The sequence below is a fragment of the Leopardus geoffroyi genome, chromosome E1, assembly GCF_018350155.1.
Source record: "Leopardus geoffroyi isolate Oge1 chromosome E1, O.geoffroyi_Oge1_pat1.0, whole genome shotgun sequence".
Classification (NCBI taxonomy): domain Eukaryota; kingdom Metazoa; phylum Chordata; class Mammalia; order Carnivora; family Felidae; genus Leopardus; species Leopardus geoffroyi.
Window position 1 is genome coordinate 43778279 of NC_059330.1, and position 17185 is coordinate 43795463.

General features: G+C 36.0%; 1 protein-coding gene across 1 annotated transcript in view; it reads right to left on the bottom strand.

Annotated features, from left to right (window-relative positions):
• The window catches only part of EFCAB13 (EF-hand calcium binding domain 13), a 132744-nt gene that overhangs the window by 26535 nt on the left and 89024 nt on the right, over nt 1-17185 (bottom strand). Inside the window, 6 exon segments of the mRNA XM_045489278.1 lie at nt 3386-3436; nt 4958-5107; nt 8821-8892; nt 9468-9611; nt 12644-12715; nt 14618-14761. Of these exon segments, the coding sequence (XP_045345234.1) occupies nt 3386-3436; nt 4958-5107; nt 8821-8892; nt 9468-9611; nt 12644-12715; nt 14618-14761 (633 nt within the window).

Consider the following 17185-nt stretch of genomic DNA (forward strand, 5'->3'; position numbering starts at 1 on the left):
TAGTAACGTCCTTTACATGTAGATCTAAAGACTTCTATCAACTGATGAAATAAACAAAAAAAAAAATTGCTAAAATTTGAGATTAAAGCTCTTGATCTCCAGGGCCACTACCAGTCTATATTGTGCTTTTGTGTGAATTGAAAAAAGGCACCCCTCTCTATGTATCAATTACAAAGAGGCATACCTTCCTCTAGGTAGCTGCAATCTAGCATTGGTGGTCCCAGCCTGGACAGCACAGTGGAATGCAGAATGCATTTCAGTCTCTACTTGTACCCTCTCAACCAGGCATCTTTGTGCAAGCACAACCCATACAACCAAATGTAGTCCTGTTGATACCACACCAATTTAAAATATAAAACGTGATCATTACTGGGAGTTTCAATTTCTTGTCAATACCATTTCTCACCCCATTTCTCTCTCAACCCCAAAATGAAGTTGTCGTGTATGTTTCCATAGTCCGAAAATCGTCGCATTATACTAACAGATGTAAACCTTCAGTTGGAAAGAATACCATAATACCATTTTAGACCTATATTCATTTTTACTAACATTTATTTTATAGCTACGAAGACCGACAATGAAAATTTCAGCCCTCTCAAAGAGTTTCCTTTAAATTCCTTGAAGACAGGGACTGAATTTGTCATGTCTGTAAATAAAATTATAATACATTATATAGTTGGTACTATGAGAAAAATGTGTGCCAGATATGAGCACCGAGCACTCAGATATAAAGCACTGAGACAGTTCACCTAACCTATAACTCTGAAAAGTATTATGGGTTGAGGAGTGATGTTTGAGCTGAGTTTGGGGGAAAAATGTGAATTTGTTTGACAGAAAATATACAGAAAGGAAACAGCACATGCAAATATATGGAACCAAAAGCACATGGAAGATATGGAACCAATTTAAATTATAATAAGTAATATGGCTACAGAATAAATACAAATGCAGAAGTGATGAGAGATGAGGCTAATGAGATAAGAAGACAGATTTATTGTCATTCTTTAATTCCACAAATATTCACAATTATATAAGTCAATAATATAAAAGATTTGAAACAATGCCTAGCACAGTAAATACCATATAATATTAGCTATTAAATTAGCTATTAATAAGGGGCTTCTGAAAGCCAAAATTGTGCTAGGATCTGGAGAAACAATGCTAGGACTTGTAGCAAAATGGAAACATGGTTCTTGGCCCAATGACGCTTCCAGGCACGTAAGAAAAGAATCATTAACCAAATAATCAAAAATATGACTAGAAAACAACCAGATTTTAACATGGGCAGAAGACCTAAATAGACGTTTTTCTGAAGAAGACATACAGATGGCCAACAGACACACGAAAAGATATTCATCACCAATCTCAGGGAAATGCAAATCAAAATAACAATGAGATATCACCTTACACATGTCAGAATGACTAAAATCAAAAACATAAGAAGTAACAAGTGCTGGCGAGGACGTGGAGAAAAAGAAGCCCTTCTGCAATGTTGGTGGAATGTAAATTGGTACAGCTGATGTGGAAACAGTATGGAGGTTCCTCAAAAAGTAAAAACAGAGGGGCGCCTGGGTGGCGCAGTCGGTTAAGCGTCCGACTTCAGCCAGGTCACGATCTTGCGGTCCGTGAGTTCGAGCCCCGCATCAGGCTCTGGGTTGATGGCTCAGAGCCTGGAGCCTGTTTCCGATTCTGTGTCTCCCTCTCTCTCTGACCCTCCCCTGTTCATGCTCTGTCTCTCTCTGTCCCAAAAATAAATAAACATTGAAAAAAAAAATTTAAAAAAAAATAAAAAAAATAAAAAAAAAAAAAAAAGTAAAAACAGAAATACTATTTGACCCAATAATTCCACTACTGGGTATTTACCCAAAGAGAACAAAAACACTAATTCAAAAAGGTATATGTGCCCCTATATGTTTATTGCAGCATTATTTACAATAGCCATGATATGGAAGTATCTCAACTATCTATCAATAGGTGAATGAATAAAGATGTGGTATATTATGGAATTTGACAAAACCATGGAAAAGAATGAGATTTTTTTTTTTGCCATTTGCAACAACATGGATGGACCTAGAGAGTATTATACTAAGTGAAATATGTCAGACTGAGAAAGACAAACACCATATGATTGCACTCATATGTGGAATCTAAAAAACAAATAAAAAAAAGAAAAGCAAAATCAGACCTATAAATACAGGAACAAACTGATGGTGGCCAGAGAGAAGGGGGGATAATGGGTAAAATGGGTAAAGGGGAGTAGGAGATACAGGTTTCCAGGAATGTAATGACTATGTCATGGGAATAAAAGGCACAGGAAAGGGAATATAGTCAGTGATATTGTAATATTGTTGTATGGTGACAAATAGCTATGTTTGTGGTGAGCATAGCAAAATGTATAGAGAATCACTACACCTGAAACGAATATAACATTGTGTGTTCACTGTACTCAAATAAAATTTAATGAGAAATTATATTATTTTGGTCTTAATGAATTAAGATAATTCAAAGTTCTCTAATATTTTTGCTACTTTTTTTCCTAAGTAAGCTCTACACCCAACATGGGGCTTGAACTCATGACCCTGAGGTTAAGAGTTGCATGTTCTACCAACTGAACCAGTCAGGTGCTCCTACTTTTGTCACTTTATAAGCTAAAATATAGAGCATTTCTAGTGTCATTTAAAAAAATATTAATGGGTATTTATAGTATGAAGTAAATGCTATGAAAAAGACATAGTTTAATGAAAGCTTATAATAAAAGAAGCTGACCTCGACTAGCAGATAATGACAGGCTCCCTAGAGGAAATTGACATTCATTCAATTTTTTTTTTAATGTCTATTTTTGAGACAGAGAAAGAGACACAGAATCTGAAGCAGGCTCCATGCTCTGAGCTGTCAGCGCAAAGCTCAGCACAGGGCTCAAACTCACAGACTACGACATCATGACCTGAGCCAAAGTGAGACACTTAACCAACTGAGTCACCCAGGCACCCCATCACTCATTTGAAAGATGAGTAAACATTAACTAGGCAAAGAGTGTCAGGGAAAACTATTCCAGGGAACAAAATACGCAAAAGCTTTGTAGTTGGATTTCGAAGGAAATGAAAGAAAGCCAATGTACTTGAAAATGCAGAAAGCAAGGGTAATGGTACAAAATTATACCAGAGAGCTAGGACATGCAGGATTTTGATCTTTAACAACAATGGAAAATGTTTAAAGAGTTGAAAATAGGGGGACATCACACAATCAGATTACTTTTTTGAAAAAAAAAATTACTCTGGTTGGAGTGGGAAGAATGGACTAGGAATCCATTGTCACCTGGCAATGATCCTAAAAAATAACTCTTTCATAGGGAATGCTTTCTTGTATACATATATAAAATCCTTACCATCTGCTGTTGGTAGTTTCAGATTTGAAGACAAAGCCTCTTTCCTAAAGTCTGCAAATTTAAATAGAGAGATTATGCCATAAGGAACAGCATCCTGATTTTACCCAGTTTGGAAGAAAACCAATGGATAAATTACATACTTCATTTCTCAATAACATTTAGCATTGACCATTCCCTTCTTCTCAAAATCCTCCACTAGCTTCCAGAATAACGTTCTCTACTCATCTTCCTCTTACTTCTTAGACTCCATGGATTCGTCAAGCTCCACCAAGCTTCTTAAATGTGGCTGAGATTCTAATGTTACAAATGCTTCCTTTATCCCTAAGAGAACAGCTTAATCCCCAGGCTCATATATTCAATAACATGTTTAATTATTAGTCTGAATTGTCCTTCTTTAGTCCTACCTGCCTATCTATCTATCTAATTCTGGAGCTTTTCCTAAGGACAAGGTGCAGTTATACCCTTCATCCTATACATTTTCTACAAAAATGCAAATTGATACAGAGATGTATTTGAGGGACAAGTGATAGAAACAAAATATGTCCATTTGCATAGATGGACCACACTACAGTTAGAGAGCAGTTTAGAATAACTCACAACTAGTACAGGTATTACCTTGAAGCAAAAGGGGGTTAGAATCAAGATACATTATATTTACATTAATTTTTAAAATGTGATCTAAGCAGGATTAAAAAAAATATAGCTAACCTATTAAAAAGTACTTTCAAAATAGTAGGTTTGGCAATTTTACAAGATAACTCTAAAACAGAATTTCTCAACTGAGCAAAATTACATTTGGGGCCAGCTAATTATGTGGGGGAGTGCTGTCCTATACATTATAGGGTGGTTAGTAGCATCCCTCACCTCTACTCACCAGATCCCAGCATTCCTCCCCCATCAGTTTTGACAATCTAAACTGTCTTTGCATATTGCCAGTTTTTCCCTGAGACACAGATCTGATCTCATTTTTTAGCTGAAGTTAAATTTAAAGGCAGGAGATGGCTTTCCAAGTATTGATAAAATCCATCTGGGTATATCCCAGATAAGAATATGGATGGATCAGGTAAATTCTTTGTAAATAGAGCAAATAGCCAGATCAACACTTACACAGAATGTTATATAGACCAACGGTTTAATTGTTCAACAATAACTTGTATTTTTCAAAGAGCCGTTCACCTAAAAGAAAAAGAAAGCTAGACAACTATTAGGACCTCTCTAAAATTCATAAAAGGAAAGGGATTAACTTTGAAATGAAATTACTCTAGAAAGAAACATTTTAAAGCCATATGACAATATATATAAATACTTTCAGACCAAGTTTACAATGCAGTCCAAGAGATCATCTAGGAATTTGATATTGTAATAACTAAATCTCCGTGAATATAGAATATAAGATATATACCTAAATCTGATCTGTAGTAAATTGCATTTCAATACATTTACAGTAGTATTTAGGAACTAAGTATTAAGATTTAATTAATTAAGTATTTGGTAAAATATTTTAAACCCTTGGATAAAATTTTAGAAGAAATTTTTATTACAAGTTGCTGGTTATCTGCTCAATCAACTCACCGTCGAGCAAGGAATCATCCAGCACTTCTTGAAAACTATTATCAGTGAAATAAATTCTATTGGTGTTTCCAAGTACATCTGCATAGTTGTCCTTGCCAGACTGATCACTTTCTTCCATACATTCCAATGTACCAATGATGTCATTCAATGCTACAAACACAGAGAATATACATGCAACATGTAATTCAGTCCATGGATCTAAATTTTTGGAACATAACAGTAAAACTGATGGATTCTTGCAGTTTTGCACTGTCCAAAATGGCAGCCACTACCCACATGTGGCCATTTAAAAAGGTAGAGCAATCCATTCTCCACTATAGTTTTCTATAGTCCCTTATCTTTATTCTTAAGATTATTTTGTTAAAACTCCGGGTTCTGCGTGGGCTATTCCTTTATGAACAAAAAAGTATGCCAAAGTTTCTCTATTAACGAGCTCACCATTTCATAAAAAATCCCCTCCATTCGTCACAACTGCTCCCAAACTCCAATCCTTCCCTTTCTACTTTCTTTCCCTACACCCCTTGCTCCTGTCAGCTCACTTTACCCAATTTAGAGAATCAGCAAAGCCCATTATGTTTAGCATGATAATATCAAACATCTGAACTAGGAAATCCATGACTGACCACCCCCCCCCTTAATTAAAACAAACAAAAACCTCTTCACATTTCTAAAGTACATGTCTAAAAAAATAATCTTTCAGAATTCATTAAGAGAAATATATGATAAATGACTTTAAAATTAGCTAATTTATGTGAAAGTATAATTTAATATATTATGTTGTTCCATGAGTTAGTCATTAGTCATTGGTAAGAAGTTTCAAAAATAGGCCATGTGAGGAATGATTGAAGGGAAATCTGAGTCCAAAGAAAAGATGATTCAACGTAAAAGAAAGAAAAGAGCTCTCCTCCCATCCCTGGAGGGCTACTGACAGGGGGAAGAGTCCAAATGTTAAGTTTGGGAATGGAATTATAAGGCAGGATTTCCATCAAATATGTGGAACAATTGACTAGTTCTACAGCTGTCCAAAAATTATGGAATGGGCTGCTTCAAAAAGTCATAAGGATTTCCAAGACAAACAGTAGGATGAGTGTACATTACGATTAGCCTGTCCCTGAAACCCACTAATGTGGTTTTTTTTAATTTTTTTTTTAATGTTTATTTCTGAGACAGAGAGAGACAGAGCATGAGTGGGGGAGGGGCAGAGAGAGAGGGAGACCCAGAATCTGAAGCAGGCTCCAGGATCTGAGCTGTCAGCACAGAGCCCGACGCAGGGCTCGAACTCACAGACCGCGAGATCATGACCTGAGCCAAAGTCGGACACTCAACCAACTGAGCCACCCAGGCGCGCCTAATGTGGTTTTTAAATAAACGTGTAAAAATCGAAAAAACTCCGTATCTAATTAACACAGAAACTATCAAATCCTCTACTATAGACCTCATTCTCTGACCACAGTAAACTAAAAATAAACAACAAAGAGAGGACAATAATGAAATTCAAATTCAAATTTAAAAATTTTAAATTCATTTAAAATTTTTCAAATAATTGCTTTAAAATTTAAGGTTTTTCTCTTAAGCAACTCTTACATCAAGGAGAAAATCTAAATACAACTGAATATACTTAGAAAAAAACAAGAATAAAGACTTTGATAAACCAAAGTCTTACTGAAAATTGATAGTCTTAAACATTTATTTCTCAGTAAGAAGAAAAAAGTAAGTTCATAATTTAAACAACTTAGAAAAACTATAAAATGGACAAAAGGGAACAATAGAAAGGACATCCTAAAGATAAAAGCAGAATTTTTTTTACTATAAATAGAAACACTAAAGATAAATCTAAGATGTAGAGCTTTAAAAACAGAGATAATTAAAAGATCTGCTAGGAAATCTAGAAAAAGATATATAAATACACACACACACACAAATATATATACAGATTTAAGAATGAGAAAATAACCAGATACAAAAAAATCAAAAGAATTATCACTGCATAGGATTGTACGAATATTCCCAAAAAACACTTGAATAAAATAAATTTCCTAGGAGAATAAAAATTACCAAAACTGACAAAATAAAACAGAGGATGGCAATAAGCAGGCCACCAAAATCAGTCAAAGATGAATAATAAACTTGGGGCGCCTGGGTGGCGCAGTCGGTTAGGCGTCCGACTTCAGCCAGGTCACGATCTCGCGGTCCGGGAGTTCGAGCCCCGCGTCAGGCTCTGGGCTGATGGCTCGGAGCCTGGAGCCTGTTTCCGATTCTGTGTCTCCCTCTCTCTCTGCCCCTCCCCCGTTCATGCTCTGTCTCTCTCTGTCCCAAAAATAAATAAACGTTGAAAAAAAAAAAAAAAATTTTAAAGATGAATAATAAACTAGAAAAAAAATAGCAATAGACAAGACAGAACATTAATGTCCCTTATATATAAAGAGCTATTTATAAATTCATATGAAAAAGGCAATCTAATTAAAATAAAAGCAAAGCATATTCAACAATCATATGAAAAATGTTTTACCTCACTAGTCATTAAAGACATGCATATTAAAACAATAGAATTCTTTTACCAGCAGAATTTTCAATAAATAATATCCATTACTGATAAAAGTGTGAATTTTTACAAACTTTTTGGAGGATAATTAAGCAGTAGCTGTTAACATCTCACAACTGCATATATTTCAGTCTAGCAGTGTGACTTCTGAGGATTTTATCCCCCAGGAGAACTTTATGCACATACATACCTACAACAATGCTCATCAAAATGTTTCAGTGGTGAAAAATTGGCAAATTTTCAGATTTTTAATTGGCAAATATCATCAAAAGTGTTGTGGATAAAATGACAGTACATCCCCCAAATGGAATATTATGCAATCTTTAAAAAGAATGAGGTTGTTTATGATACAATGGAACATGGAACAATATCTAAGATACACTGTTAATTTCTTTTTTTTTTTTTTTTTTTTTTAATTTTTTTTTCAACGTTTATTTATTTTTGGGACAGAGAGAGACGGAGCATGAACGGGGGAGGGGCAGAGAGAGAGGGAGACACAGAATCGGAAACAGGCTCCAGGCTCTGAGCCATCAGCCCAGGGCCCGACGCGGGGCTCGAACTCACGGACCGCGAGATCGTGACCTGGCTGAAGTCGGACGCTTAACCGACTGCGCCACCCAGGCGCCGCACTGTTAATTTCTTTAAAACTGCAAGTCATGGAATATTATGGACGTGGTAATTTTATTTTAATTAATTAATTTATTTATTTAGAGAACAAGCAGGGGCAGAGAGAGGAGGAAACAGAGGATCTGAAGTGGGCTCTGTGCTGACAGCAGAGAGCCCAATGTGGGGCTTGAACTCACAAACCATGAGATCATAACCTGAGCCAAAATCAGACACTTAACCAACTGAGCCACCCAAGTGCGCCTAATTTTTAAATAATATCAGAATACACAAATATTCATAGATTCAAATAAAAAAGGCTAAAGGGATATTTACCACACTTTAACAGGGATATTTCCAGAAGGTGACATTACATGAGCCTTGCACTTTATATCTCTTACATTTCTGGTCACTAAATTTTTTTATAGCAGTTTCAAAATTGCCATTATTATATAATAAAGTGTCCTTACTTTAGCTATTGGAAAAGATCATAACCTTGTGATTTTCCCAATCTTTTCCATTCAAATACAAATTCTTAAGTGAAAAACAAATGTAATCAAGTTTGCCATAACTGGAAGAGTTCAAATGTAGATGAAACAAACATTTGGCACAAATACTACAAAGAAGATCTGAGCACCAAATATACTGTTTGGCTACGTGACCTCTGAATGAGTCCTGTGTTGTTTGCCATTCAACAGTTTTACCATAAAGTTCTTACCAACAAAAGTGGAAAATTTCTGAGTGTCCTTCAAACCCTTCATACAGTCTTTAACATTCACCATGTTGTCATCTGTAAGAAAGAGAGAGAGGGGAAACAGACAAGAATCCCTGGGAAATGTAATATTAAAAAGCTCATATGAAAATCAAAACCAGCATACAATTTCTTTACTTTACATACAAGATACTTGGGATTCATTTTCACCCACTGTGCCTTGCAATTAACCTTACAAGATTGTAGATATACTAATTCTGATTCTACCTGTAAGGCAACTAACCTACTAAGAAAGTTGTAAGTCCAATAACTTTACTTGGTACAAACCAACAAAGCTAGGTATTCTATTCACAGAGCTGGAATTTCCAAACTATGTGTTAGTCACTAAATCAAGATCTATCTAAAAAGAGTGGATACCAACGGGCCCACTCCCCCACAAAATTTCTACCTGCTTGCTAAGAGTATTCTCATTAACTGTAAAAAAGGACTGTAAAAGAAAGTCTCCTCTTTAAGGACATTTACAGCAATACAAGCAAATACCTATAGATATTAGCTCAAAGGAGCTCCATTCGCTTGAACAAAAACCTTGCACACTTTCTTCAGTTACTCCTACCCAAAACAAAAAAAATGGATAATAATATTTAAATGCTTACCAGAAACAAGATCTGACTGAAGAATTTTCTCTACCTCTTCTTCAGGTGACTTAATCCCAATATTTCCTAGGAAGCTCTCCAAGTTCTTCCCAGATATCATGTCACCTTCAAGCCCATTAAGAGCTAAGACAATGTCTTGTAACTCTAGAAACAGAAAAAAGTGATTCGGTAATTGAACTAACCTCTGACTTAAAAAACAACAGTAGCCATCATTCAAGACTTTTGTCAGTGGTAGTCCATGATTTATGATCACCTCTTGAATAAGAAATCTCAGTGAAGAATCCAGCCCTCAGGAAATTCTAAGTCCAGCAAAACAATATGCTTGGTCTGCCACGTTTCTTTGGTGCTAATATAAAATTGGCACAATCAAAATGGTTGCTATGGCTGAATTTTTCACTGCAATGACACAAAGTAGTTATTTTAAACTAGAGCTCTAATGGTAGCAAACAAAATTAACTCATCCTGGTGGAAGTGAAATAGATTTCAGAATCATGAGAAATGTAAAATAGTAAACACAAGTATCACAAAGATTCACTCACCTTTTCTTTTCAATTCTACCAAGATCCAGTTGTACTCTGGCATCTGGAATTTTGCTTTATTTCCAGCCCTTTCAAAGGAGGCAGTGTTAAGTACATTCAAATCCTGGCTCCAGGATTTGTGACCTGAAACTATCTGACCTTGAGCAAATTATTACTATTGAAACCCTCTATCAAATTCAGTAGTCTTATATCTAAAATAATTTAATAATACTATCTACCTCACACAGTTAATATGGAGATTAAATATATGATGTATGAAAAACACTTAAGACAACATTAGGTATATAGAAACACTAAGTGCCATATTAATAGCAATAAAGTCACTATTATTATTATTATTATTATTATTATTATTATTATTAAGCCATCAGGAATAGCTGCAAACAGTAATCACAGCTTCTTAGTACCTTCGATCCCGCTTCACTTTCTGTCCCCCTAACATCTCAGCGAGGCAACTGCAAATGGCAGTCACCTAAAAACCTGTATCAGCTCTGCTTGTTTTACCTAAAGCTTGGTTTCCTTTAAAATATGGTTTCTTTGCACAGACACCTTAAGAGGAGTCTGCTCATCCTCCCATGCTCCACATAGGACGAGGAAGCAGAGAAACACTCCTAAGATTCTGCCGTCTGGCTATTTTAGTTCCACCTTCAATCAAACCTATCCCTCCCCTGAGATTCAGGCCTGTCTTTGACCTACACTACCCTCCGGACACCATCATCTACTGACTTTCTGATCACTCTTTCACCTTCTTGGAGGATCTTTGGTCACCCTGCTCATAATCCTCCCTCAGCCCCATTTCCCATTATCATCTGATGACAATAAGAATGACCTTGACCTCTCAACTCCAAAAACTTTCACTTCCTTTCCAAAGTCATCCAAATCAATGGCTATCCTTAATCCTCATCAATACCTAGAACTGCCTGCCCAACCTCTAAAATCTTCAACTACAAGATCAGACACTGACCATAATCCCTTAAAACTGTGTGTATACTGAAGGAAAGCATAGAACTTGATCCACAATATGCCTATTTTCTCAGCCCCTCCAAGTTTGTCAACAAATAGTCCAGGCACAGTGAACTAACCTTATCAGTCAGTAATGAAGGGAACATTCTGCGCATATGACAGTCAACCTTGCAAGCAGACTTTTCTAAAGAGAGCAGTTTCAGGCCTGCTATGTTAACACTTTTCTTCCAGGGTGGCCCTTCCTAACTCTTCCCTGTAATTATTGGCCTTTTCTTGCACTGGCTGACAGATTCCAGTGTCAACCCCCAATCATTATGACCAGCTCCCAGATTCAGGTACCTAAACTACACCTTTCTCCTTTTTCACTGTTCTCCTTTCTCAATGGTTTAGTTTCCATTTTTTTTCCTTCCTCCACATAAAAAGTTACCTGTCCTAAATACCAGTCTTTCTGAACTCTGTTTTCTGATTTCCAAATTAACTACCATTTACCAAGTATATAGTATGTGTCTAATAATTAGATTATGTGCTTTATATGTGTTTTTGCAGTTGATCCTGACAACTCTAGGAGAAACGTGATTTTATTAGCTTCCTTGTTTAAAAGATGAGGAAACGAGAATGACCTACAGAGACTACCCAGCTGGTAAGTCAAAAACGCACAAACCACCATGTATCAAACTCCATAGCCCATGTGCTTTTCTACCTGTATGCATTGTTTCCTATAGCACAGCCAATCTATTTCACTATAATATATTGATGCTAATTATGTTATGTGACCCAGGTAACATATTTATATGTCAACAGGGAATTATTAAGTACTTTTCTTAACCTAAAAGAGAAGCAATGATGTTAAAATTTTTATACGAGGGCAGAGTGGTTATTAAAAATCTGAAAAGTATCTATCTACTTCTTTACACCCAGAAATGACTCTGCTTCCATTTTCCTAAACATATACCTATGTTGTTATTCTTCTCCTGACAGTCCTCATTGACCAAATAGTCATTTGAATGTTATTCAAATAAATTACCAGTGATAATTAAGTTTTAAACTTATTTTCCCAATAGAAAAATACACAAACTCCATGAGTATGATCTCCATTGGTTTTAGGTCTATGATTTTAACTTTTAAGCAAAAATGGAAGTCAAGTGGTAGGAAATACCCATGGTACCAAAATGCACATGGTCACTCTTATATGTTAACAAAATCCAAAGAAAGGAACATGAGGAATGTCTACTAAAGGAAGAGGTAGAAGATTTCTGAGAAATTCTATAATCTATAAGCCTTTACATAGGGGTAGAGTCCTAAGTCTGAGGCTAAAAATGGTACAGAAAATTTTCATATCTGAAAAATTGTAAAGCTAGTATCTGACTTTACATAAAGTCCAGAACAAAACATACACACACACACACACACACACACACACACACACACAAATAACAACAACAAAAAAAGGGATTTAAAATAGGTTTACACAGGCCCCATTCCAGAAAAAGGCTTTTTTCTTTCATCATGTATGCTGCCAACTTTTAATCAAAATCAAGTTTTGCCTGCCTTAAAACAGATCAATGCCAACATGGTAAGCAGAAATTAACAGAACTAGAAATTCTAAAAAACAAAACACAAAGACATCCATTCAATAAAAGTAAATGTAACAGTCACAAATAATTTACTAGTTACCTTTTAACCTGGAGGCATCACGAATACCCTTTACCACTTGTCCAAATTCTTCTATTTGTACTTCATCATCTTCTGCAAGAAAAACATTTTTTTAAGTTTATTTATTTATTGGGGGGGGGGAGGGGAAGAGAGAGAGAGGGAGAGAGAGAATCCCAAGCAGGCTCCATCCTGTCAGCACAGAGCCAGACAAGGGGCTCGAGTCCACGACTGTGAGATCATGACCTGAGCTGAAATCAAGAGTTGGACACTTAACTGATTGAGCCATTCAGGCACACCGCCCGCCCCCCCACCTTTTTCCTTTTTTAACATACACCATGGTCAAAAAGAGGATCCTAGGTCAGGAATGCTTACGTTCTTTCTCATGTTTCTAAAGCTCTGTTGAAATACTTAAGCAGTTCACTTGGTCATTTCCCCCACTTTATTCAGAGAAACTCAACTTTTATGATTTATATATTGAGGGACTCTGTAAGATTTCATTTAGAAGAAAAGGATTCTACTGCTTTACCAGCACTAAATATAAATACAAAACCAAAAATGACAAGGTTCAAAACTTTGCAAACCACTGCATTAAAATAAGAATTAAATCACGTTGTACTGAAGGTCCAATGTTAAAAGAAGAAATGGTATGACAAATGGGGTAGTAAAATAGTTTTTACTATTATACGTATATTTAGATTTAGATGGTAGAATAACCTATAGTTTACACACTGTGTTTTTTGGTTTATAAGTATACAATAATGAACAGGATACTGTATATGGTTTTTTTTTTACAATAAGTAATTTTATAGATAGCAGAGTTATTTTTATAGCTCATAAAATGATACCTTATTGGTCTGATTAAAATAAATGCCCTATAATGCTTCCTCTGGTGCATGTTGCCTTCAACTTCCACTTACTCTATCAAGAGAAACTGAAGCTTCTCAGTAAAAGAGAGGGAAAAAAATCGCTATTATCAGGTAGTATATTTTCATCAACCCTCTTCATCTCAAATATGTTAATAAACAAAACAACCAACACACTTAAAGTTCAAAATTACCAGTCTCACTTAAACAGGAGCTTAATGAAGAAAAAGGGGTAAGTAATCCTCACAGGGAAAGACAGTTCTTTGACAAAGACCATAGACAGCATGCTCTTGTTACTAGGCTAGTTTTGCATAAACATTTCACATAAAAGAGTATAATAGTACATTTGTAACTTCAAGGTATGAAAAGTACGAAGGAGTGGAAATGTTCACCTGTGGTTGTGTACTACCTGTCTCCTACATGCAGAACATCAGCAGCAAATGATAGTCTTATTTGAAAAACTGTAGAGGCGCCTGGGTGGCTCAGTTGGTTAAGCGTCCGACTTCAGCTCAGGTCATGATCTCATGGTTCATGAGTTTGAGGCCTGCAACGGGCTCCGTGCTGACAGCCCAGACCCTGGAACCTGCTTCTGATTCTGTGTCTCCCTCTCTCTCTGCCCCTCCCCCCGCTCCTGCTCTGTCTCTCTCTGTCTCTCTCTCTCTCAGAAATAAATGCTAAAAAAAATTTTTTTAAGAAAAATTATAGTCCACGGTCTTTGTTTTATTTTGTAAACTCATTTTGGTTTTGTTTGAATCTTTTTTTACTTGCTCACTTAGTAGTGAAGTCTATTTTACAGTATGGATATCTGAAGTCATGTTAATAAAAAAACGGGAATAGATCTCTTAACATTTCCTAACAGTCCCCTCTGTGTTCACGGGGATATGCCATTTTCCAGTTGCATGTTACACAACTTGAAGGTAATCAATGCATAATTGATCAATTTAGAGTAACAATAAATTAGATATTAACATTTTTTTTCTGTTGGACAACCAAACAATCTGAGGTTTCTTTATATTTTCTAAGTGTATATATTGGCATATCAACCAAGTACAAGATACAAGGAAAAAAAAATTGACAAAAGGCAGACCGACAGTCTTATATATCTTTTAATTGTAATATTTGGAATACTTACCATCCACTGTTGTTAATTTCAGTGCAGCTAGGAATTCATTTTTTTTCAAGTTACTATTCAAGTTAGACAGAGTGGTCCACAGGTGAGAAATATTCATCTTCCCTTTGCTGAGATTATGGAGGTTTTCAATAGCATCAGGCAATACTGAAAGGTAGATCACACACAAGTTTTACAACACCCTTGTCCAAGAAGTTAGTACAGTTAAACTATTACCTGGAACAGCCAGGAACTAAGGTTTTTATGGCGAAGAAGAATAACAAATATGTTATAAATGATTGCCAATTTTCAAATATTAAAACACAATAAAATATTTAACGCCAAAATTAGTGTTTCTTTGAGGATTCTGAAATATTTCAAGAACTTATAGTGACCCACTGCTGAATAACCAATATAAAGAGTCATTTTCATTGACTTATAGATTTACAGAAGTCTGAATTCATAAACAACTCCAACTGATTAAACCATGAATTAAACCATGAAACCAAAATAGCTTTTGCTCTACATCTCCCCCGAACATTGTTCCCTGGATCTTACTTTCTCTTCAATCTACTACTGCAGCCCATGGAAAGAAATTTTGTGGGGTTTTTTGTTTTGTTTTTGTTTTGTTTTTAATTCCAATGGAAAACCTTTGGAAGGTTTAAGGGGCAGGGAGTGAAATTATCTCATTACCAATGTGTAAAAAGATCACTCTACTACTGTATAGAGAATAGACTCTCTGGAAGATCAAGCAGTTAGGAAGCTAGTTCAGAGAAAAAGATGACAGTGGCTTCAGCAAGGGTAACAGTGATGAGAACAAGAAGTGGACAAACATAGGATGTGTTTGGACAATAAAACTGAAAGTATTTTTAAAATTTTTTTTAAATTTGTTTAAGATTTTATTTTTAAGCAATCTCTACACCTGATTGTGGGGCTCAAACTTACAACCCAGAGATTAAAAGTCACTCGCTGTATCAACTGCACCAGCCAGGTGCCCCAAAACTGAGAGTATTTAGTGATGAATTGAATGAGAAGCTGGGGCCATGAAGAACTCCTAGGTTTAGAACTTAGCAGCTGGGTGGACAGTGGTGTCGAAAACTGAGGTAAGAGAGCCTAGGGAAAGAATAAGATCGTTGAACAGGAAGAATTCTTTTTTATACATATTAAGTATGAGATACATGGGGAGTCAAAAGAACAGCAATATTATTTAAAGCAATAAGATGATTCGGGAAGAGGCTTAGAGAATGGGACTCAGAATGGATCCTGGGATCATGCTAATATAAAAGCCAGCCAGAAAAGAAGGAGCCAGCAAACAAGACCAAAAAAGAGCTAGGTCTACAATGGAATATTATTCAGTTATGAGAAAGAAGGAAATCCTGACATTAGGGACAAAAGAGTGACAAGCACTATGCTTGGTAAGATAAATCTGAGAAAGACAAATACTATAAGGTCTCACATCTGAAAAAGCAGAAGTCAGAAACAGAGTAGAATGGTGGTTACGAGGAAATTAGGAAGAGGCTGGTCAAGGGTACTAATTTACAATTAGAAGATGAATAAGTTCTGGGCATCTAAGGCACAGCATTGTGATTATAGTTAGCAATACTATATTATATACTTGAATGTTGCTAAGAGAATAAATCTTGGTGTTCTCACCACAAAAAAAGAAATGATCATTATGTGATGTGATGATGCTGTTAGTTAACACTATGGTGGTAATCGTATTGCAATATATAAGTGTATCAAATCAACACTTTGTACACCTTAAATTCACACAATGTTATATGCCAATTATATCTCAATTTTAAAGAAAAAAAAGGAAGAGCCAATAAGGTGGGAAAAAAATGAGATGACGGTGTCACAGAAAACATAAGGAGAAGAATTTTGAAGAATAAACATATTAAATTAAAAATAATGGTTGAATCATTATGCTGCACACCTGAAACTAATGTAATACTGTATGTTAATTATACTTGAGTTAAAAAAAACTACTAGAGGTAAACAAGATGAAAACAGAAAATTGGCAAATGGAGTTAACAAAGTGAGATTTAACTTTTGTAAAAAGCTAAGGTGGAATGTCAAGGTCAAAAACCTGAATGAGTGGGTTTTTTTAAGTTTATTTTATTTCTATTTTGAGAGAGACAGAGAGAATGAGAGCAGGGAAGGGACAGAGAGACAGTGGGAGAGAGAGAATCCCAAGCAGGCTCCATGCTGTCAGTCAGCACAGAGCCCAACATAGGGCTTGCACCCACGAAACTGTGAGACCATGACCCGAGCCAAAATCGAGAGTTGGATGCTCAACCAACGGAGCCACCAAGGCACCCCATGAATGTGTGTTTTTATTTTTTATTTTTGAATGTTTATTTTTGAGAGAGAGAGAGAGAGAGAGAGACAGAGCATGAGCTGGAGAGGGACAGAGAGAGAGGGAGACACAGAATCTGAAGCAGGTTCCAGGCTCTGAGCTGTCAGCACAGAGCCTGACACAGGGTTCAAACAGCTCAAACAGCACAGAGCCTGACACAGGGTTCATGAACAGCATGATCATGACCTGAGGCAAAGTCGAACGCTTAGCCGACTGAGCCACCCAGGTGCCCC